Raw genomic sequence first — 25,442 nt, forward strand, 5'->3', positions numbered from 1 at the left:
GGAGGGGAGCGCACGCCGGGAGACGCAGCCGCGGCGGGGGCGGGGGACGCAGCCAGCGTCGGGGCTGGTTCCTCTGGCGGCGGCCCGGGCCCCGGCCCCAGCCCCGGCCTGCAGCGCGCAGCCCTAAAAAGGCAACGTCGGAGCGCGCGGGCCGGGCTGTGCCTCAGGCCGGAGCCCGCGTCTCTAGGCGCCAGCAGCCGCAGCCTCCCGGCCGGGGGGCACAGGGGAGAACAGAGATTTAAAACGCTCCTCCGGTTTGTGCGCCTGGCTGGGCCCCCCCTCCCGCTTCTCCAGCCCGGGCCGCAGGGGGCCAAGGTCAGCCCTAAGCAGTGCCCCTCCCGGGTGTAAGGAGCTCCGCAGCACGGAATGGGTCTGAGAGGCTTTTAACCCTGCCTTAAGAGCCATTTGAAATGAGGGAGTTTCTGGTCCAACAGCCTCTGCTCTTCCTGCCTCTAGAAAGGGGACCTGGCTGCTCTGACGCGATATGGCGCCTATCCAAAGCCGCTGGTTAACGGAGCTGATGGAAGAAGAGAAGGGTGGACTTGTAGTTAAGGCACCATACTGCAACTTGGGCCAGCTGGGTGTAATTCATAGCAGTGCCCCAGCCTTCCTGTTTCATCCTGGGGATAGTAGTCCATTTCCCCCCACTCTGTGGCTGTCTTGGCTGTATTGATTGTAAGCTCTGTGGGGCAGGGACTGTCTCTTAGCTGTGTTGTTTGTATGGTGCCTAGGACAGTGGGCCCCTGATCTTTGTTGAGGCTGTGACAGCATCCACCCTTATCCCTTATACACGATTATAATAATCTTTGTACAAGGTGTGCCTTGTAAGGTATCATTTGAAAACTCATAATTTGCCGATGTATGATAGTAACAACAGTTTCCAAACCACACAGTGCTGCCCAGGCAAAAGTCTGACCCAAACAAAGGAATGTGTGCTTGCCTTAATTTGCATTCAAGTGGGAAACAGAGTCATTAAGCAGAAAGAGAAAACAAAAGAAGCTCAAACAGGTAAAAGAACCCAGAAGGGAACATCCTTCTACACAGACTCTTTTTCTTGTAGTTCCTAGCTGGAAATGTTTTTTCAAGAGGGGGACTGAAATTCTAGAAGGAGGGGGCAAACACCTGAAGACACCCCCCCCCCTCCCTGTCTGGCATCACACTTAAGAATACAAAGGAAAACAGTCATTGGATTTGGGGTGAAAGGGGTCCTGACCTGAAAAGTTTGGTGAGCAATCTTGCTGGAAGCATGTGGTGAGAATTTTTGCTTGAATCTAATATAGTTTGTTAAGCTAGGGACTAGAAAGCATTTCATCTTTATTACTGACTTTTATAACTAATTGCTTGTACTCACTTAAAAGCTCTTTGTAGTTAATAAAATTGTTTATTGTTTTCATCTAATCCAGTGTGTTTAAATGTAAATGTCTGGGTAATTTCATTTATCATAATAAACTGGTGTAAATTATTTCCTTAAAGAAATAACAAACTTAATGAGTGACATGTTTTTTATAGCCGTGAATTTGGTGGGGCCCTAGCAATACTGTAATGTAAATAATAATAGGAAACATTACTTTTTGGAAGATCACCATCTTACAGATGATAGTTTGTTTTGTTCCCTTGGTGGTTGTACTCCTTGGGATAGAAATAACAAAAAGTATTGAAAAACTATGCTACGTGGCAATAAGAGTTTACCACTTAGAAGTAGATCGTACAAATACTTATGCACATGCTTAACTTTATGCATGTGAGTAATGTCATTGATTTCAATGTGATTAGTCACAAGCGTGCAGCACATGAATATTTGCAGCAACAGACATGAAGTGAGTTTAATTCAAGTACAACCACATGTCAAGGGTACAGAGTGACATAAATTGAAGATGAAAAAGACCCATTGGCTTGTGTAGTCTGTCCTCATCACAGCACTCTGAAGATGGGGAATGGGAATCAGCACAGCACATCATAGCATTGTAATACAATACGGTTACACCAAAATGTAATATCTCTGTGGCAGACTGTACCCTTGCTCACTATGGTAATAATCTTTGTACAAGGTATGCCTTGTGAGGTATCATTTGAAAATTGATAATTTGCTGGTCATTATTGTCCTGGTAAGATACGTGTGGGAACACTGTATGCAAAGTTATAAGATTCCACTGTGTGGTGTTACTAACACATGTTCCAAGTCTGGGGAGTAGCCAAACCAGTTCTTTAGAGACAAAGGGCAAGCTGATATCTCAGCCAGGTATAAACAAGGCCAATGGGCTATTAAGGGGTGGGTGGGTGTGTGAGAGAGAGAGAGAGAAATCTACATTTTAGCAAAGAAACAGCATGGAGTTCCTGACCACGTAGACAATGCCATGCTCTCTGCTGTAAGTGCGTCATAAAGGGGAGAAGAGGACTATAAAAAGGAATGGGAGACACCCCATAACATCCCTTTTCCTTGTTCTCTGCCTACTGATTCACTGCACCAGAAAGAACAATGAAGTAACCACTGAATGGGGGAAAGGGTCCTGGCCTCAAAAGCTTGGCCAGTAAGACTGTTGAGAGCATGTGGTGAGAAAAACTTTACTTTGAATTTAACCTAGTTTGTTAACTTAGGCATTACTTGTCTTTTATCTTTCTTCTTCTTGTAACCATTTCTGTCTTTCATGCCTCATTACTTGTACTTACTTAAAATCTATCTCTTTGTAGTTTTAATTGTTTTAACTAATCCAGTGTGTTGTTTTGGGAAACTCCATTTGGGGTAATAAGATAAGTGAATATAATTTCTATTAATTTAATGATGGACTCTATATAAGCATGTATTGTCCTGGAGCAGGCTGGTCAGTACAGTACATACATTTCTGGGCAGGAAATCTAAGGCTGGGAGTGTGTTGGGGTCACCCTGCTGTATAAATAAGGCTGATAAGAGGCAATGTGTGGCTGGCTGCAGCACACACACAGACACAGCTGGGAATGACTTACATGTTGGAGGCTGTCTGTGAGCAGTCCAAGGCTGGAGGCTACAGCAGCAAAGCAGTGTAAAGTGCACCCCAAGTTAGAGGGCAGGAGTGACACAGCTACTCATTAATCTGGATTATAACCCGTATGTCACAATTTCACAAGCTTCAAAAGATACTTCGGGGCATGTTGATATTTCCCAAGACCGGATTGCAGGGTGCTGGGTTGCCCCATGAAATTTGGGATGAATACAGAAATATTTAGAAGTAGTAACCCTGCTGGATGTGCGGGAGGCATATCTGTATTTAGAATGGACAGCCATTTATTAGCTACATATTTACTCTTTTCCCACTTTGTCCCTTCCAAAAACTTTCCTAGACCAATGTATTGCAATAGAATTAAAGGCATGCCCCTATTTTTCCTCCCCACATGTCTCATTAGTAAATCAGTCAGTACCCATTACACATCTGGTGTTTAGGGCAGCGACAAAGCTCCTCCACACCTGTCTGTTTCTTTCAATGGTTCCCTAGCTGTGCCCCAGGTTTTTCAGCTCAGCCTCCATAGTTCTGCACCATGTTGTTTGCAGGTGACTTTGTTTTCACTTGCCTTCAGGTGTCCATCTTATTGCTATTGTGGTGATAGAATCAGTTTCCATCTGAAGCACAGGGCCAATCCATCTCCAGCGCTTCCTGGTAATGATGGTGCTCATATCTTCTTGGCTGCACTGTGTGAATAGGTCTTGGTTTGATATTGTTCTGGGCCAAAAGATATGGAGAATTTTTCTGAGGCAGGTTGTATGGAATGAAGACAGTTTGGACATGTCATACTTTGTCATTCCCCAGCATTTTGCACTATAAAGTAGTATTGGAAGTACGCAGCTCTGATAGATCCTGAGTTTGGTTTTCCTGTTGCATTTTGATTATTTCCAGATTGTAATTAAGCTCCTGCCGGTGTTCCTGGCTTTATTTATTCTGTTCTGGATATCCTGACTTGTTCCACCATCTTGGCTGTTGGTGCTGCCCACGTATGTGTGACTGTCTCATTAGTAGCATTTACCTATTGTCAGGTTATCTGCAAAGTGGGTCTTTGCTCCAGCCATATACCATGGTGGCTGTGATATCACCAGCAAAGTGCACGGCGAGACTTACCAGAGAACAGGAACTGGTGATCTGTGACTTCAGGGGACCTGACAAAGCAAAACAACCCCAAAGCCTATTTAAAATCTCTTGAGCACTGAATGCCCCACAGTTCGCATCTTAAGGAAGGATGGTTCTTGTTTGGTTTGTTATTGCCTTAAAAAAACCCACTGACAAACAATCCAATGGTGTAAATTACCCCAGGGTTTCAATAGAACATAGTAGCAGAGGTGCTTGTTTGTCTCCATCTTATAATATCAGCCATTGTCCTTGCTCAATGCTACAAGTCAGTAGGATCTAGCTGCAAGAATAGACAGACTAAAATCACACATTTAGAATAAAAGTCACAAGATTTTGCTTGGAATAGAAAATACATTGTGAGCTCAGCAAAATCCTCTCCTCTTTCCCTCTTCTAATACTCCAACAGACTGACAGATTTAAATCACCTATAGCAAATGCTCAAGATCCGAACATAAAGTTTAAACAAAAATATTCATAGTAACATTTGCATTTTGATTGTTTTGTGTTCTGTTGTACCAGAATGCACTTTACCAGGTGGAATGGGAGAGAATCTCCAACATGTGCTTTCACTTTGATTTTGCTTACATGGAGGTGGGAGAAACATTAGCAATTTTAGAACCCCTTTCCTTTCCTTTCCTTTCCTTTCCCATGCCAACTCTGTCTCCATAGGGAAATGATCTGTGTACTTAACAGGTTTACAAGAGTAAGTTTTCAAAGCCATATTGGGTAAACCAATTGTGTCAGTTCTGCTGGTGAGGGGAACCTTTTTTCTATTTCTTCAAGGCTCTCTTGAGTAATTCAATAGTCATGCCCCATACACAATGGCAACAAAACATTAGCCAAAACTATTTGAGAACATGGCAAATTACAATGTGGAGGACCTTGCAACAGTGTTAGCTAATTGCTAACCCTCCCAAACTCCTCTTGAAGTCAATGGGAGCTGCAGGTACTCAGCATTTCAGAGAAATCATGCCCAAGGAAATGGGGGCTCATTGGTGTGACGGTTCTTGGGGTACCCAGTACTGAGAGTCACCTTGTTACCGACTGCCTCAGCATGAGGGAGTCTTCCCTGGTTTAGTACTGTGCAAGGCTAAACAATTAAGCCTTGCACTGCATCACCAGCTAAAAAGGGTGGAGTGACAACGCCCCCCTGCCCAAATGGGCCATCACAGAGAGACATGATCCTCTAGTGACTAATTTTTACTCCATGTCCTTAAAGTATGCTTTCAATATAAATAATTGTTTTCTTAAATATTACATACATCTCACAATGATTCTGAATCTTGACAAGTTACAAGCTTTCTGTAGATACCTTACACGTTACTATTCATGGCTAAATATCCTGTATGACACATGCTTGGTGTAGCGAGTTTGTCAGGTCTGAGGTAAGAATTGTTTGCAAAGAACAGGGGACCCTTTCCCAAGGGAAATCTGCATCACAACTGTATTTTAATAGTAGTATATAGCCATGTGACAGCTGCTGCCTTGGCCAATATGCTAAGGACTGAATCAGGGACCTCCAGAGCTAAAAACATTACTCTCTACAGCTTAAGCTAAAGAGGCAGACTATATAGCTGAGAACGGTAACATACTGACATCCTCTGTGGACTGGGTACAGAGGGGGACATGTAACACATACTGTGATGAGTGGGTTACATACTTCATCTGGGAGCCCAAAGGCAGAGGAAGTTTGTCCCAAGCCTCTGAGGCCCATGCTGCTTTGAATCCCAGAAAAGTCCTCACTCATGGGCCAGGTCAGCTATCATCTTGGCTAACAGCGGGCACTGAACCGGGGCTCTCCAGAGCTGAAAACACAAGCCTCTACAGCATGAGTTGAAGAGTCGGTCTCTGTAGCTGGGGGCTGTAACAAACTCACACATCCTCTTTGGAATGAGCAGAGAGGGGGACGCACCACACCCACTGACAAAGGGGAATACAAGTGGCAGCTTGAGGACTCACATGAGATCAAGGCTCTACTGTGCTAGATGCTGGACAAGCACATAGAGATGATCTAGAGGGCTTAAAATCTAAACAGACAAGACATACAAAGGGTGTGAGGGAAAAGTATAATTATTCACATTTTGCAGATGAGGAGCTGAGGCATAAAAGAGACCAGGCTACTTGCCCAAGGTCATGCATTGAATCTGTGGCAGAGCAGGGAAATGACCCCAGATCTCCTGCGTACCAATCCAGTGCCCTAATCACAGGGGAACATTGATATATTTTTTATTTATTTAAATAAACCTTGGATTTTGGCAATCTGAACACAACAGCACTGTGCTAGTACGTGCGAACCAGAAAGTGAGCTGTTATAAACAGAACGTAATTCTCACCAGTCTAATATCACTGTCTAAGGTAAAGGCAGTGTAAAAAGTAAACAAGCAACACACATGGGGAAAAGTAAATTAGATTTTAAAAGTTCTTTTGGTGTTAATAATCTAAGATGTGAGCACTACCACGTGAGAGAAAATGTTAAATACATACGATTTTCACACTGCCTCCACCATAAAAAGTTAGTTACATTCTTCCCTAGTATAATTCTACTGCCAGTAATTCCTAGGGAGGAATTAGACCCAGTGATTTAAGGTCTATTGGAAATGGTGAGTCAAATGCTGCCCCTGCTTAGCATTTTGCTTGTCATATGATACAAAACAGGCATATCTGGAACATAGGATGCACACTTCAGTATTTCAGCCTTAAGAAGATCAGAATTGCAAAAGGCCATGTCTTCTGAGAGAAGCTAATTGGAGTAGATTTTATTTCAACTGCAGGCTTGATGGTTCTTGAAGGATGGGCTGCTAAACAAGGATAATCCCCTTCTCAAATTCCCAGCCAAACAAAGCGCTTCTTACAGAGTTCTCTCAACACTGTTATTCAAAAAACACATTTTTAAGTAGTTGGTTACATTTCATTCCCATTATTTTCAGCTTATTTTATCTGCCTTTTGATAGGCCATTTAATATGTTCTTTGCCTGCAATGAAAATTGTTTTATAGCACACGTTTGAAAAGAATGCGACAGGGAAGACAAACACATTGACTTTCTTATTTGTTACCAAGCACTTGACCTGTCTTTCCTTCATTCTTTATTTGTACTTATTACTGTCCTCAGGTGGCTGTTTCTGAAGGCAAAAACATGTAAACTGTTCTTGTCTTGGTAGGTATTCTCCATGGATCATGAGAATGTTCAGTCACTAGAGAGTAGAAAGGAAGCATGTGTGCTTGAATCACGGCCTTGACTCTCAATCTGTTGAGCATATTAGGCAAAAGACTCCAGTTTGTGACTGATTCAGGTGAAAAGTGTTTCCTAACAAATTCTGAATTGGGATCAGGCAGATAGAGCACTGTCTCTGGCTGCTCCTGCAGAGGGAATCACCTGTTAGTAGGCACTTTTGTTTAGTGGCAGTAACAGATACATCCCAGGCTGGGCTGGAATTCCCTTGCTTGGTCTCTAGGTCTGTCTAGACTAGGATAAATGGTGTGGTTTAAAAACAGGATGGTTAACATATTTTAAAGTCTTAGTGCAGACAGGGCAAGTTGTGTTTCAACACATGATATTTGGAGAAGGGGGACATTCAATAAACTATCTGAACTGTGTGCAACTTTCTGAGGAATGTGGTTGCAGGTTTTGTAATGAAAGTTCTAGGTTCTGATACAAACTCCAGTGCATTAATTAGTGGATTTGCTAAAGTTTGTGCCCCTTTGCAATGAATTTAGCCCCAGTTTAAAGTGAATCTAGGCCGATTTATGGTTTCACATGTGAAGCTGGTTATACATCGTTATAACACAAAACCAATTAAGACTCAATGGGCTTTGACTTCAAGTTTGTCAGGGTTCATTTGAATCTCAAAGTCAGAGAGACTCTCAGGGTGTGCAAACCTCCCCTTCTCCCTCCCACCCTTGGAACAATGTTGAAGGAAAGGTTCACAGGAAACTCCATAAACAGAAACTTCAGCATTTCACCTAACTCTACTATTTAGCTGAGATGAGTCTGAACCGAAACCTTGGAGTCTGATCACCCCAAACCTTGAGGAAGTTTGAATCCAGTTCTTGGATTTGTGACTGAATAGTCTCTCTATGCTGGGCTGAATCCAAACCTTCACAGAAAGCTAGGTCAAAATTTTTTAAACTGAACGGTTTTCCAGCGATAGATGCAGTTTCATCAAGATCAAAATGTTTCACAGGAATGTGTTGATTTCAATGACATTTTTAATGAGGGAAAAAGTCTAAATGGTTCATTTATATAAGATAAAATGTTTTGTTTTGACCTTCTGGTTTTGATTAATTTTGTTTTGACTTTTATAATAAATATAAAACAAAGCATTTAAACATTATTAAAAAAATACATTTCAACACTGTCAATGATACAATTAAGAATTATTGAGACAAAATGATTCAACTGTCCTGAATTTAAATTATTTCAGAACTTGTGTTTCACAGTTAGCTTGAAATGTTAGCTTTTTATTGCAATTCAGAACAATAACAAAATAAACAAAAAACTCAAACCCACCAAAAAATCAGCAAAGGTAGATTTTGCTGTGAAATTGAAATGCCAGTTTTTGACCAGCTCTCCCTCCAAACTTTGAGGAAGTTTAGTTCTGAGCTTTACAACTTAAGGACATAGTTAACTCACTTCAATGATAGTATATATTTCAGTTCCATAAACTTACAGAAGACCTGGCAACAAATTAATGTCACTGTTGCACTAAGGAGAAGCAAAGACAAACACATTCCAGAGCAATGAGATATGCAAAAACTTTTAACACAGATTCTGCAAGCAGACGGCTGGACCATTGTCTTCCCCAGGGCTCTAGATTTCTATAGGGGTCTATCCCCACAGACCTGAATGTGGGATGGAGGCATTTACTTTTTTATTCTCGTTTGCAAATGCATTCTTATTTCACACATTTCAATTCCCTGTCCAATACTTATGTACAACTGATGCCAGAACATCACACTTTAGATTCAAACAAACAGCTACATCGGCATATGGAACTCTAATAGTAGCAAAAAAGTTTATTTTCCTTTTTTGCTTGGGTTTGGCATAAAAGGAGTTAATGCATGAGCACCATCTTCTCTAGGGAGCTCTTGGGTTGTGCCATTATCCCTGCATGCAGGTAGAAAACTTCAGGTAGCGATTTCCATTTAAAACAGGTATTGCTACAAAGTACGTTCTCCCCCTTTGTTGTTGCTATGTTTACAAATCTCTCTGCATAGCAGGATCATAGATGACTGTAATCTCAAAGAAAATAAACAATTGCCAATTTGTTTCCTAAGAGTAAATCTTAGAAGAAAGATCTATGAAATACTATTGAAAACAGGAGGATCTGATTGGACACTGACCAGGCTCTCTTTGCTCACAGAAAACAGCTCTACATCCCTCCCCTTGGAGCCCATGGAACAACCAGACTTGCTGCAGGTAAGACACTGATGTTTGCTTCTTGTGAGATTTTGGGGATATCTATATTCATTTATCATTTAAAAATCTATTCATGCATCTCCCCATAGCAGAGTCATCATTAAATGATGCAAAAAGTGGCAACAAAGCTGCAATTATTTAATAGGCAAGTAAAGTGTTTGATTTGTTGGGAATTGTCCAGAGTAGCTTCAGATACCTTGGATGGTAAAATCCATTTACATTTCTTTAAAGGAAAAAAAAAAGTGAGGATTCCTTGCAGTTATTCTTGCTACAGATATTTATCTAGAGTGGGGGAGGAGAGAGGAGTTAAAATTAATGCAAAGGAAAATGGATGCTATTACTGTAGCCTGAATGGAGCACACTGCAGAAGAGCAGAAAAATTATACAGAGGTAATAAGATGGGGAAAAAAACCTGTGGCAACACCTATACTTTACCAGGCTGGAAAGGAATTGAAAGTGTACGTTGAAATTGAATATTTATATGCAGAAAGCTACTTGTTACACACATGGGGTCCGATACGGCAAACACTTACTATTCTCATAAGTAGTCTGCTTTGGACCTGTCCTCTGTATAGCATTTAGTTACAGGCTTAACAAAAGTGACAGTACTTTAGCATTTGTCACCTTATTGAAAATGTGATGCATGAAAATTAGTCATTACCAGGTCTGAGTGACACTTCAACCTCCAGACATGTTTAGGTCCCAGCCCTGAATCTTGTAATGTACAGAGCCACAGTGAAGTCAGAGAGGCTCTGATTGGTTACTGGGCTCCAACCACATGGAAGGAGTTATAGGACTGGGGCCTTAGCTACTAATTCCTTTTATGAAAAGTGTAAAAAATTGTTGATTGTACATCAACTGCTGTGCAGCACAGCAAATGTATAAAAGAAGAAAGTGCAGCGGAGTTGAAGTAGTATAACAAGGGTTTCTGCAAATATGTTTACTATTCCTATAAATGTGATGGGCCTAATTCTGATTCCCTTCCTGATGTAGAGAAGTACCTTATTCTACAAATAACCCGATTTATTTCAATTGAGAGTAAGGTACTATTCATTGTAATGAGGAAAGAATATGAATAATTTGTTTTGAACCCAGTTCATCCCACTTGCTGCATCCTTCCTCAAATGGTTCAGAATATGGTAAGTTTCCCTTCATGGAGAAAACAACAGTGGGGAAAAAAGAAGCCCTCAATAATTGTACATGCCAGTCCTATAAAACAAAACAGGCTCAAAATTCAAAATAAAATGCTGGAGAAAATGCTATGACATTCTCTACTTCTGGGATTGTCCAAAATCAAGAGACCTCTGGCTAAAAGTGGAAAATTAATGCAAGAGTTATTTCAGGGGTATATACTCCCAACACTGAGTGTTAGGGGGTTAGGTAAATGATTAGGTTAGGATATACAAAAAATTGAGCACACACAGGTATCTGTTTGGAATCCTTGTGACTGTAGCCAATAAAGGTATTCAGTAATTATGGCTCCTGTTCCGCCATTGGATTCATGTGAGCAGACCTGTGCTGAGCCCCATTAACTTCAAAGGAGCTCTATACAGACATAAGGCTGCACCTGCACTGACCTACTTGCAGGATCAAGGCCTGATGTTGCAAAGAATACCTAAAGGCAACATCAATATGTAGTTCACAAGAAAAATTCAATTATGTGCATATAACCTTGATGTTTTTAGGTGCAACCAGAGGAATTTTCTTGATGCTATCTTTGCTGAAAAATCACATCCTCTTATAAAATACATATTAATAGCAAAGGATTGCTTTTCTACTGACATCCTTCAAATCTGCACATACAGTCCACTGATTATAAACTATCTGGTGTACTGTAACATCTTTAAGCTTTTTAACAGGGCTGTCGCGCACACATACACAAAGGAGGAAATCATGGAGCGGAGCAGATGTTCAAAAAGCAGGGGTTAGTTTTTGCAGGGCAGGTATGTGAAGAACTGTACTGACTCCAGCTGCTCCCTGTTACAATGTGAGCACGTATAATGTCAGACCTTCTACAAGATCAAACATAAGCAGAGAAGTCCATACAAACTGAATTCTTAGTCTTGTGGAACTTTGAGATGGAAAAGACCAATTAACTATTCAGTCCATCTGATGATACGTGCAGGATGCACCCTCCTTGAGTCATTGCCAATTGTTATTGTTATCTAAACAAATAAAATAAAATGCTTTTTGAAGAACTGAAGGGGGTGGGAAGTAGAATCAACTTCCCATATTTGGTTGCTATGCAGCAGAAATTATTTAAATACTTAAACTGTAGCTAATAAGAAAAGGAAATATATGTGTGGCCACCAATTCATTCAAAAAGTATCAGGAGACTAAACCAATCCCTTTCTTCTGTGTTACGTGTAATAATGAACCTGAACCAGATGGGAGACCTCTCTGCTCTCAAATGACTGAAATATTTGCTTTTTCCAGAGAAAGAACTGGAGTGATTCTGCTAGGATCACCATTATTCTGTATTTATTCACACATTAAAACTGTCTGCAGTAGTTTGGTTTAACAGGACAAGCAAGGCTGACTCAGGATCACGTGGTCCAGCTTTTTGAATGATTAAAGGCAGTGTGTATCTGGGGTGCAGAAGAATAGAAATTCATGAAAGAGACATTAAGAATTTCAACAGTCTCCCAGGGACTCATCTTGAGAGAAAAGAAGAAGAAGAAAAAAACCCCAACCCTACAATATGTAAGTCAGAAAATGGCTCAGTCAAGCAGGATCATGGGAACAGCTTAAAAGAAACTAGTTCCTTCTCCTGGCAGTGTAGCCACTTCTCAAGAGATTCTCTCTCAAAATGTTGGCTAGTCCCCAGTGCTTCGGGCTGGAGAACGGGTGCTTACTAAGCCGATCACATTGAGGAGATGTTTCTGTTGGTGGCAGTAGCAGAAGTGCTGTTTGTTCTGGGTTTGGCGTGGAGGTCAGATTCTCTTTGCTCACCCACTACTTTTTACAAAAACTGCTGGATCCGACGCTTCCCAGGTCTTCTGATTGATCTGGAGGAATCTCAGAAGAGGGGAGCCCAGGTGCTGAAGATTTATGCAGAAGTCACAGCCCAGCAGTGCAGCCGGACCTGCTGCCTTCTGAAGAATGGTAAGTGTTTATTATCTGCTTCTGTGTATGTCCTATACGCTCTATATTAAAAATATGTATTACCACACATGACGGAAGTTAATTTTAGGCTGTTTATACATCACTTATTATTCCAAACAGTAAGAATGCAAAAATGTGGCTATATTTTGAGGCTGGAAAGCAAGGACACATCTAAACTATTCCACTCCTATCTCCCACCTTTATCCTTATCGAAGTGAACTTGGCTACTTGAACTCTTTGGAGGCGCAAACTAGAACGCTGACATTCTTAGATAGGACTAAGAGTAGGGTCTGTCTCTCCTGAACAATGGAGGAATGATATGTATTTATTTAAATGTTAATGAAATGGAGGAACTCTAGATTTCCACTACAACACTGGTTTCTTGGGAACAACGTGCTAACAACACTACGGTTTAAGTAAAGGAGACTCACAACATCCCTGGGAGTGACTGTCACCAGCAATCAGGCTGACAAGACCATTACTCCCTAAGTCGTACTAATGATTTCAATAGGACTACACTCAAAGTAAGTTACTACTAACCTAAGTAGGGATGGCAGAATCAGGCCTTCACCTGTGATAAGTTGACAAACTCCTTGGGGTAGGGACCATCTTTTTGTTCCGTGTTTGTAGAGCACCTAGAACAATGGGGACCTGGTCCATGACTAGGGCTCCTAGTGCCACATTTCACAAATTATGAAACAGACTCAGAGCTGTTATTTGACTTGCCAAAGATATATAAAAATACAATATTAGAGGTGGAATTAGAACTCAGGAGCTCCTGATTCTTAGCCTCAAACCACATGATGACTCTACTGCTTCTCTGTACAATTGCAGAAAGCTAAAGATTCTGTTCGGTTTCTGCATTGGCATTAATAGGGCAGGATGCTTTGTTATGATATTAGCCCTGAACAGGATCAAATCAGATACTGGAAAATTTGCATAGCAATAGTAAAAGCAAAGCCTTCTTGTTTAAGTTTTGAGGATATTTTGGATGACCTATTGGGGATAGGCACCTGTGAGGAAAATTAAGTGCCTGCATCATGAATTGGGAGGGTTTGGATATCAACAAGGGGCATTTTGGGAGGACTTGATTTGCTTACAATACAATGACTAAATAGTTTGATATAAATGTAGGAAAAATTTATCCCAGATGGAAAAAAAAATTCTATATGCTTTGCTTGCATTTTGTATGTCTTGCCTAAGAAATTTCCACTAAAAGATACAAAATTTGGACTAGATTTCTGAGGAAGATTGGTAATGGCATATGGAACATTACAACACAAAGTCAGAGGTTCAAATATGGTTCTGTTACAAATAAGAGTTTGTTATCTATTGATGGCATTTCAATTAACTAAAATAAAATTTAAAAACACTCTCTAGTTCCCAGTAGACAGATCTACCACCAAAACTACCATTCCAAACAACCATTACAATTGGCAGTCTCGTCAAACAGGCAAGGACTGAATGGAAACAGAGATACAAAAACACCGTTGGTCCATTCAAAACAGTGTTTTATGGACGCTGTGCCGCTTTTGCCAGGGAAATTTACTCCCTCATTGCCCATGCTGTACGTACTTGCTTTTGTTTCCAGGACTCTCAAGTTAAAATAATTAGAACAACCTAACTTAAAGTTGCCTGCTAACTCTCTAAGGTAACCAAAACATTACTATAACATGCTCTTGCAATACTCATTTTTTTTCCTATCAAAGAATCCCCATCCTTACCAAGAATTATGATTGGGGAAAATTAATTAGCAAGCCCATTCAAACCAGCTTCACTTACCTTAAGCATAAAACAAACAGACATTTTAAAGGGTATCTAGGCTCGAATATTTTATTCCTTTTCAAATGAACTGAGACTTCTTTTTGTGACCTTTAATGAAAGAATTTAGTGAAAATTGCACATGCTGAGTAATCAGTAAAAACAATGTCACTTTTAAAAGAAAATTTTGAGATAAAAACAGACATCTGCATTGGCTCCTGAAAATCTTCCAAAAATCTTACTTTCATACTACTTTTGTATGGGACTGGGTCCTTGCTTTGAAGTAAAATTTAGCATTCCTTTTTGCAGGTATTTTGGGTTCTTAAATAAGACATACTTTAACCAGGAAAACTGCAGAGTATTTGATGCATAATAGTGCTAAAAGAAACAAGATATGCTATCATCACAGGCCATATTAGTGCTCTATACATTAATAATGTACACCTACCTCTAAGGGTAAGGATACAGATTGCTACTGTAATTAGTGAAAACTGAGGAGTACAGTTGTATCTAAGGTAAAATTATCAACAAGAACAAAAATATAAAGCTTCTAGTTTTCAAACAATGACTCTGTACAAAGTTTGTACTCCTAGATTATTAGCATTTGTAAAGCACTTTAGGATCCCTGGATGAAAGAGATCATGCAACTGCAAATATATTTTGCAAACATGCATTGTTCCAGCTTCCCAAAATACCCCGGGTAATTCACTTTACCTCTGTACACCTGATCTTTTAGTCTTGAACTTCTATTGAGCATAAACTGTATATTGTACATTAACTCCTGTGATGTGGATTACTAATATCCACTAGTGATCAAATATTGTATTAGTCATTATTCTACAACAAATATTTGAAAAGCCATTTTCATGCTGTTTGCTTACCATTATTTATTAAAACCAAAAGAGCAAATGGAAAGGCTTATTGGTGCTGAGAGCATTTTTCTGTATAGCCAGTCTTACAAGTGGTCTCACAGACTATCGGGGTTGGAAGGGACCTCAGGAGACCATCTAGTCTAACCCCCTGGGCAATCTCCAATTTTTGCCCCAGATCCCTAAATGGCCCTCTCAAGGATTGAACTCACAACAATGGGTTTAGCAGGCTAAGGCTCAAACCACTGAGCTATCCCTCCCACCCAGTGGTCAGTGAATCTTAAGTTCTTTTACACATGGAGAATACTGTTTTCTGTGCATGACCCACAATGATGCGTAGAGCACTCAGGGAATGGATGAAAATATTTATAGAGTGACTGAAGATGGCTATGTAACACTGTAGTATTTATGCACCAAGTCTGGTATGTGTTTGAGTCTTATTTAAAGACTGGGACAAAATGGAGTCTGAATTTTCTATGAAGCCTTCACACAGAATGTTTTTTCCGTTATTTTCATAATGACAGTGTTTATACTTTCTTGCACCTGTCTTTTATTAAAGAACACATGTATGCTAACCGCAAGCTTTTATCAGCCTAACAACTCATTGGAGGCTGATGACAGTTGACTAGAATTAGATACAGAATATGAAGAATGACCTCAGACAAGGAAAACTCGCTAATTATATTCTGTTTTTGAAACATGATCATACCTCCCTTTGGCAGAATTTTCATTAGCATTTTTAAGATACTCCTCTGTTATTTATTGATTTTTCTGTGTTGGTTCCAACTGGGCAAAGAAAGTTTTCGTTTAAAACCCAAAGTCTGGTCTATTTCCGCTGTAACATGTTATTTGTAATAGAACTGTAATTACTTCATTCAGAAAGCTGGTGTTTTCATATTCATAATAGACAAATCAAGTGCATATCCTGAAACTCAGAAATAGTTATTTTTAAAAAAATATCATCTCTTTTACTGCACTAATTTTGCTTGTCTATATTGACAAGCCTATTTCCAAGTAGTATTTTGATTGTGTTACTCTGATGTAGTATGCAGGCTACTAAATGAAAAAAATATTATAAAATAAGCAGAGAAAAGATTAAAAGGCTGGTTTTGGTATATTTCAGCAACAAATATCTTCCTCTTTTTTCACTGTAGATAACTGAAAATGCTGTGTGAGAGTGTAAATACGGGGTGGGGGGGGGGGAGAAGAGTTGTGATTTTTCCATGATTATTCATGGAAATGGTATTAACAAAATTATTCCAAAAGCTAGTTCCCTGTTGGACAAAGCATAGGGCTGATTGTTGAAATAAACATCATAATAATGTAATACATTTATTACATGCTGTTTGTTTCTGAATTATTCTGTATGGATTCAGTATAACATTGAAGATTTTTGTTATTGCTGTAAAGGATATACATACACTGCAGTTAAAATCGGATTTGTTTACATCAAAAACTACAGAATCAGTCCAGAAATGTTTTTGTAGCAAGTGCTCAGCTCTGTTGATGCATATGTGTTCTAAGCAGAGCTATGCTGACACATACCATGCATATCTAATCTCGAAAGCACACTACAAAAACAAATGGTCCAATTCAAATTCAAAAATATGGTCAGCATTTTCCCATATGCTCTGCTAACAGCGAGAATTAGTACCACAAGATACCCCTTTTAATTTTTCATTTCAGTCATAGCTTCTTTGCTATAGACTCTGGCCCCAATCCTGAGCCCTGTATGCAAGTAGCCCTGTTTATCTCAGTTTAGTTTAGTTTGTGGCAGGGGAAGAGGAGATGAGGTAAAGAAACTATGATGGTAACAAAAGCTAATAGTAATCTTACTGATGGTACCAAAAAAGAGTAAATCAATGCAGTGAAGGAGAATTAGCTTTGGACAAGATGTTTTGCTTTTGAACACACTATAAAATAGTCTCACAGGAAATCCTGCCAGTGTTCTGAACTGCACCTGACTTTAATTTAATGAAAAGTATTTTAGGATTGTATTAGACAAGTACAAGGGACAAAATTTTCAGACGTGCCTAAATGACTTAGAAGCCTAAGTTTCATTTTCACAAGTGGCTTTGGTACTTAGAAGCCTAAGTCTCAAGGCAATGGGACTTGTGCTGCTAAGACATCTAGATATTTTTTTTTATTTTTATCCACAGACTTCTGTTTTTTGGCTGATAGATCTGAAACCCAAATGATAGTATATCAAACCTGAAGTTGTATAGACTTAACAGGTACCCACTTATTGTGTCCCCCACCCCACCCCCAAAAGGTACAATACTGCACTGTCAAAAAACCAGAAGATGATGGCTGGTTTAGGGGATTGTTAATGAGGTAGGCCTTGTGCTCGAATGCAGTCCGCCTCAGTAGTGACCAGAAGCACTTGCTATCTGACAGCTTTTTAATAACCTGTGTGAAATGAGTAGGTGGTTTCAGACCAGTTCCTAATGGACAGTCATCCATGTCACAACAGCTACCATCTCAAAGTCACCCTTGCTGGCAGCTTTAGAGGTCCAGAACCATCTCATCAGTAGAGTTGGACAGTCCAGAACAAGGTTGAGACACAATGAAAGGAGCTGTGTGGAGAAGCTTGTAATACCACTGGACTGTGGCATACCTATTCTGCAATGGAAATAACTCAACTTTTTCTCTGCCCGCTTGCCCAATTGTAAAATGAGAATTAAAAATACTTACAGTACTTACCACACAGGGTGCTGTGAGGCTTAATGAAAAATGGTAAAATGTTATGGTTTAAGTGCGCTATGTAACTGTCCATTATTATAACTCTTTCAATGTTAAGCAATAGATATGAAAGGCTATGTGCCTGGGTCATCATGCCCACACAAACTCCATTTTACTCTTTTCTCATTATAGTTTCCTGTAACCTGGCAGTTTTCTACTTTGAAACTATCCATGAGAACATTAATTGCCTGCACATTTATTGTCCAGCCTTGGAAAGCTGCATATTGAGGGCTGGAACCAATGTCATTTTGTACAACATCACAACAGGTAACAATGTATTATGCACACACAGGCTGAAGCAGGCCAGTGATGGGGTAATTGACTATCATGTCGGTTCAGTCATTATGTTAAGATGAGGGGTAAACATCACCTTACTTCATTTGAAGCACAGGTACACATGGTAAAAGTATCTTGGGGACTTTTTTCTTTGTCTACAACGTTATAAACTAACTTGTAAATTTCGTTTACTTCCATGTATGTATATATTTTATTTCCTCTCTTTCATTCAACATTTGAAAGATTAACAGAAAATTCACTAGTATGCTATTCTTTACACTTTCAGATGTGTATTTAATGTGTTGTTTTTTTCCTTCTTTAACAGGGATTGATCCGGATCTTCTTGTTTTTGAAAAATTGTCTTATAAGGATCCAAATACCCGTTCCTCTTTTAACAAATGGGAAAGGCAAAACAACTCCAGGACTGATGATTCAGAAAAATGCCAACACAATAATGTCACATTGAGGTCTCTTCTACTCCAGTCTCCATCTTCTACCACTAGCCAGGGCTTTGTAGCAAATGATAGTCACAGCCACAATTCAAGTGGCTTGGTCCCAAAAACCAAACCAACCACACGTTCATGGGCAAGGTCTCTACCATTGGATGACCATTTTGCTCAGGAGACGGATTTGACTTCAGAAAGTACAGGTTTGACATCTAATTCAGACAAAATGATGTCTGTGTCCACTAAGATGATATCCCATTTGCCCAGTCCTGCTCGCTTAAACATCAGTCAGCAGCACTTCAATGAAACCAAAGGGTACAGTGGCAGGAACTACACTTCGGATAACGAGGGTCAACAACCTGCTTGGGTGGCAGTGGATATAGGTTCCTGGTTTGTCCCTGTGGTGCTTTGCTCTTCTTTCATCTTCCTTTGCTGTTGTACTGTTCTTCTGGCAGCTGGGCGCTGCAGAAAGAGGAGAGGTCACTATAAGCCAGTGCGGAGAGGAGAGGCAGGGTCCAGGCAGTGCATAAAATATACTCTTGTAAAGGATAGTTTGTAATAGCAGATACGAAAAGGTAATAAGGAGCTAAATAACCTGCATCACTCATGCTGGTGGAGAAAGAGGCAGCAACCGTATTTAGTGAAATACCTCTCTCAGTTTATTTCTTGGGAGTTTCCCTTTGGAGATTTTGAACTATTTTTTGGCAGATGTCTCAGCAGCTTTTGAGAACACTGTCGACTAAACATCCTGTTATGATTCTCTTTTTACTACCCACTGATCCAAAGAGATATAGGGCCAAATTCTAGTCACATGTACTTGCCCACAACTTCCACTGAACTCGGAGGTATTTGTGCATACCTTTGTTTATAATTTGATCCAGAGTAATTTATTTATTGCTAGAATCCTTTCCTAACTTCTCTGTAGAGACAATGGGCTTGATTCTCCACTTCCTCTGTGTGTATTCTTTGCCCTGCCTTACTTTATAGAACATGTGTAAAGCAAATGTAAAATGCAACCATATCAGAAAAGTAGCATTTTACACTTACTTTGCCTAAGTCTTTATGGAAAGAAAAGGTGCAAGGTCATAGAGAATCAGACCTAGTTACTGTTAGATCATTAATATCCTGAACAACAGCCGTAAGTTTAAAACAGTGGAAATTAGAGTTTGAAAACACAGTTATCTATTTAACCATCCAGGACAGGATTGTTGCTACTGTAATTCCTTCAGTTCTTTGTTTTAAAATTATTCTGGTGATGGGACTTCCACAGTTTTTTAGGCCTTATTATTAGGAAATATACTTTAATATTTAGCCTATATTTTCCTTTGCCTGTTGCAGCATTCTCAATTGCCAATTCCCTTTTAGGCATTTCTAGCACCATGCTTTCTGGTCCCCTTCCTATCCTAGATGCAACGCTGTCTTTCACCTCCTCCCAAGCCAATTGCCCTCCGACTTGGTAAAGCTCTCCATATCCTACAAATGTCAAACACCCCAGAGTCCCCACTCCTCCACAAGATAATTGACTGAGTCTCTTGACACTATAGCAAAACACTCATTTAACTCTTAATAGTGTCTGGGCTACTGTTTCCATTAAAAGGGCCTCTACTTTTGTTCTCAGAGTAAATCCCAGAGACTGGATCTTTTGCCTTTCCCCTGGCAAAATGAGCATGAGGTATTTTAGCCAGACATTTTTCATTCTCCATGAAACACTGCCCTCTTGCACCACCTCAGACACACATTTCTTGTCCTTATCTGTGTGACCGGGGTCCCAGTGGGGGCCAGCTGTCGTCACTAAACTAGGGTGAACCCCAAAGAATGGGGTAGACAATCCCCAAAAAGCTGGTGGACATTCCAATACTTAGATTTACCAAGCCAGCATAAAATAGCTTCTTTATTACCTCACTGGTTACTCAGAAGTCCAAACAACACAGTTCCCTTAAAATGATCCAGCCTCAGGCCTCCATCTAGGTACCTAAGTCAAATATGACGATGTCTGAAAATCTTATTTCATCATATAAAAGAAAAGGTTCTACCAATCCCAAAGGATCGGACACATTGCCTTCCAGGTTAATGAATGTTTTAGATCTTACCCAAATGCATGCTACAGCCAATTCTTATTAACTAAACTAAAATTTATTAAAAAACAAAAGAGAGAGAGAGTATGGTTAAAAGATCAATATACATACAGACATAGAGTTCAATTAATTGCGATTCAGATTCATAGCAGAGATGGTGAGCTTTGTAGCTGCAAAGAGTTTTTTCAGATCTAGGTTATAGTCCAATGCCCAAATTTCATATTCAGGGCATACCAGCATAACTGGGACCTCAGTCTTGCGATTCAAACTTCCCCCGATGAAGCTTAAGCAGACCTAAGATGACTGAATCAGGACCCAAAGATCTTTTATACAATTTCATGTCCTCTTTGACAAGTTGGGAGTTCCTCCAGGAACAAAAGGTAATTAGGATGACTTGAAGGGAGGTCCATCACTGGTACTTAGCTATAGAATTAACATAAGGCAATTTGCTTGTTCCTCCACCATTCATAGATTATTTGCTATACATTTCAAAGAGAGATGAAAACTGAGATATCCCATGTTTACAATTCATTTAAATGCTAGGATGTTCTTTTGATCTCTGAATTATAAGAATACAACATAGACAGAGACTGTTGATTATATTGTCAGCACTACTCATACACATGTAAGTACACAGAAACACAAACATTATCTCCCCACATGTCTTTTGAGGGTTATTTATTTTGCAGGATTTATTTATTTAACCCTTTCTAGCCATGCATCACAATCTGCAAAGCCTTTCACAATTTAGCCCCTCCCCATCCCTCCCCAAGCTATTACCCCCTCCTTCACTCTGTCAGTGAGGCCAACCTCAATTCTCTCCCCACTTCTTTCACAAGCACCCTTGTGCTTTCTCCCAGGCTGCCTCCTTCAAGTCTTTCCCCTCCTTCAAGTCTGTCCTCAAACTCTCATGCTCTGTATGAATGCTGAGAAATACAATCTTATAATGGCTAGGTAGGTGGCAAATTGTGATTACTGCTCATGATTGGGTAAGATTATTTCTGTTACTCCATGTCATCTACACTGTTTATGTCAGATCTTTTGGACTGTGAGCTCTTTGAGGAAGGGACAGTTACTATATGTTTGGATAGCATATACCACAATGGGGCTCTGAAATTGTAGGCCTTTAGAAACTTCCATGATATAAATTATAAATAATACATAAAAATAACACTTCCTGTTCTGCACTGTATACTCTATTCCTGTGGTTTTCAACCTCTTTTTATTTGCGGACCCCTAAAATATTTCAAATGGAGGTGCAGACCCCTTTGGAATCTTATACGTAGTTTGCAGATCCCTAGGGGTCCACAGACCACAGGTTTAAAGCCACTGCTCTATTCATTAGAATGGCCCTTCAATGCCCAGTGTATTTTTCAAACCAAGTTACTAGATCAGCAGGGTAGTAAGCTGCCACCTTACCTTACACAAGAAGTTTGGTTAATGAACTTAGGCAAATGCATTTTCACCAGTAACCTGGACTGTTCATCTTTTAAACTGGGTGATGTTTCAGAGTTCATCAATTTCTTTACTTTCTGTCAGAAGTAACTTGACCTGTTCTCTTGAACAAAGAGGTGTAAAAAGACACATAGGTTCAATTTGTGTTATTGTATTAAAATCATGTTCTTAAAGTAAAGTTTCTGTTCACTATACTTGTATACTTGTGATAAGATACACTGACTAAAGTTTAATTAATGAGCTGATGAGCATTCAATGCCAAGTGCCTATGTCATTACAGCAGAAGAGGTCAGTGTGAAAGCTGAATATTAATTACTATTATATTCTAGTTTCCTAAATTCTAACAAGCCTGTAAAGACCTATGATTATGTATATAAGTCTATGTGCACAAATACTACAAAACTGATTAACATTAGATTAAAGATATCTAGAAGTACTATTTTGGAGGGAGGAGAGATTAAATCAGCTGAAATAATGCAACAAAAATTTCATCTTTTTCTCTCCCCTCCCCTCCCCCCTCCCAGCTAACCCTAACCTATTTATATTTTTAGAATTAAGTTTTGAGGCTTGTTCTGATTTTACTGATAAATTGGTAAGCTCTCCAAAGGAGTTAAAACATCGACATCCATGCCTACCTTGAACAAGATAACATCAATAATTGCACCCTCCCTGTGCCTCCTCCAGCTATCTCTATGATCAAAATGGAACAACAGATCCTGGTTCTGCACGTTGTACTTTTGAATTAAAGATGAAGGCGCACGTAATCAGTTTCATTTTTTTTTTAAATTAGGTTTCTGGCAAGTTCTGGTGATTCCTCTGATGGGCTACATTTAGATGCTATTACATTACAACATTACGCATTACTATAACAACATACATTAAATGAATGAAATGGTCAGCCACATCCCCACAAATGATAAACAGTTGTGGTTTTTTGTTTTGTTTTTTTTTTAACCACCAAAACCATTAACTAGTACTTTTCATCCTCTGAGCTCTTTACTAAACACATTAGTAAGCCAGATTCTGATGTCTGTTTATAGAAAAAAACAAACTTAAAAAACAAGGGAAAAACTCCTAATTTTAATCACTCAAAAGCAGCATTAAAAGCCTTCTTCGGTGTGCAAGATGAAAAGGGAATATCAGTAACGGGGAAAAAATAGCCATTGTGAGCTTTCTCCTTGGCCACCCATTACCATGTGAATAAACATTCGATTCAGTGTAATAATACAGAAATAGTTTATCCAACTTTTTCCTCGTAGTTTATCCTGACCATATGATTAGACAACAGCAAAATGCACCATTTGCTGCTAAAAGGTGGCTCAGCAAGAATTGTACCTTAAAGAATATTGTACCTTAAAGAACATTGTACTTTTGTGGGATTAAGTTTTAAGGTAGCCTAAACCTAAACCTGGATAAATACTTCTAAGAAAACTAGATCTGCACCTTTGGGATGCCCTTCTTCAGGCTGAATGCAGCCTTTCTTTCTTAAAGCTCTGTTTGTGTTCATAGTCTAGCCTCTGTAGCCCTCAGCCAGAAAGTAGGTGTTGTGTTACTTGAGAAAGTCGACGTTCCAAATAGCACAGACTTTATTTTACAGGATTTTGCAGCACAGATGTATGAATATACATTCCCCCTGAAATTAGTCCCTGTCCCTTTTCTTACAAGAATGGCCGCCATACCATCTCATGCTGTGATCTCTCCACCTAAGAAAGAACTGGCTTGACCAGAAGTAGGCAGGTTACCCAGTAGGTGACACTCTTCTCTACAAGTCAGTTTCTCCCAGTGCCCAAGCATGGTGATTGAGGGTGGGGTGTGGGGAACTAGATTGCAGAAGGTGGCATCTTTTGAATGAGAGTTAGAAATCTCATCTCTTTTTGCAGATATAGAACATTCATTCTGCTATCTTGGCCCAATTGTACTTTGGTAATGTCATCTTCTGCCTACCTTTAAAATTGCACTGTAGTTTCAATTGGCTAAACTATTACTGATTTCTTAGGTTATAGTTTTGCTGAGGACTGTTAAACAGTTGTCATGTTTAACCACAGAAGCAGATGCATTTTAGCATTAACAATCCCTATATTCAGTTTGTAAAGTACTTTGGGAGCCTTTTGCATGACCATAAGTCATTGTTTCTTCCCCAGGTTTTATAGAAAAAGGATTGCAGAATATTTCTGCAATTTCCATGCATTTTGAGAGATTAGATTTATATATGTAAAAATTTGCAATAAGAAGTAACCAGCATAAGATTTGTACAAATGCCACAAAGTTGTAAACAACGTGATATCCTAATTTACTTTTGGTTTGCATCAGAATGCTCCATATATAATAGTTAACAATACTGAATAGAATGCATATTTATTTGCAGAGATAGGCTCCAGTTCAGCAAGGTACTTAACCACTTGGCTAAATTTAAGCACATGTGTAGCCTCTTAAAATTAGGCACATTCTTAAGAACCTTCCTGAGTTACGGCTACACTGAGCAAGCCCTTCTCCTATTCAATGAAATAAATAGTTAATGCAACATTAATATTGCATGGTTAAGCATGCAAAAGACAGGAAGTGTCAAAAGTTAAATTGAACATGGACACTTAAATCTGCCCATCAGATGCATAATAATACAGTTTGAATTGCATCTCAAATACATCACACATTTTAATGTAAAACAGCCACATTTTAGCATACTGTAATGCTTTCATTCTTGTATATTTTACACTAATTTTTAATTGTCAGGATATGTTTAATGACTTTTTAGATACTAAGGTCTCTTCTCAGTAAGGCAGTGATTCTCGTACAGAGATCCACAGAACACTTGCTGGTAGTTTGCAGAACTGGAAGGCCACATGGTGCTGACTTCCAGCTGTTTTATGGTACTCTCTTCATTGCAAATAGCCTATGAAAGCTGCTGCAATCAAGGAAGAGGAGCCAACATAGTTGCTTCCACTAGTAGCTCTTGCTACTTAGAAGAACTACCATCAGTGACTGGAACCACTATAACGTTGTTGTTGTTGTTGTGTGGAGTAACTCCACTAGGAGAATAAATAAAAATCAAACACATAGAAAAGTGATACTGAAAAAGTAAGCAGTTGCTGTAATTGCAACAGGGATGATGTATGAATAAGAATATGTCTACACAAGAGCCTCTCTCTGTTAAGATATAATTTACAGAATTGTGTAGTTAGTAGTCTGAACCTCTGCCCTGAGG

General features: G+C 39.5%; 1 protein-coding gene across 1 annotated transcript; it reads left to right on the top strand.

Annotated features, from left to right (window-relative positions):
* Window positions 1-9: 9 nt before the first annotated feature.
* On the top strand, window positions 10-22,993 carry MANSC4 (MANSC domain containing 4). The gene is made up of 5 exons (XM_073315389.2): window positions 10-1,251; window positions 9,456-9,511; window positions 11,948-12,616; window positions 18,121-18,255; window positions 18,590-22,993. Exons 3-5 carry the CDS (start codon window positions 12,388-12,390, stop codon window positions 19,267-19,269), a joined length of 1,044 nt encoding a protein of 347 aa, XP_073171490.1. The 5' UTR covers window positions 10-1,251; window positions 9,456-9,511; window positions 11,948-12,387; the 3' UTR covers window positions 19,270-22,993.
* The last annotated feature ends 2,449 nt before the right edge of the window (window positions 22,994-25,442 follow it).

Source organism: Lepidochelys kempii, chromosome 1 (genome assembly GCF_965140285.1).
Source record: "Lepidochelys kempii isolate rLepKem1 chromosome 1, rLepKem1.hap1, whole genome shotgun sequence".
In the NCBI taxonomy this organism is placed as follows: domain Eukaryota; kingdom Metazoa; phylum Chordata; order Testudines; family Cheloniidae; genus Lepidochelys; species Lepidochelys kempii.

Coding starts and splice junctions, on each gene's coding strand:
- MANSC4 (XM_073315389.2), top strand. CDS start 12,388: ATGTTTCTGTTGGTGGCAGTAGCAGAAGTGCTGTTTGTTCTGGGTTTG. Junction 12,617..18,120: donor CTGCTGCCTTCTGAAGAATG/GTAAGTGTTTAT, acceptor TTCTCATTATAG/TTTCCTGTAACCTGGCAGTT. Junction 18,256..18,589: donor TTTGTACAACATCACAACAG/GTAACAATGTAT, acceptor CTTCTTTAACAG/GGATTGATCCGGATCTTCTT.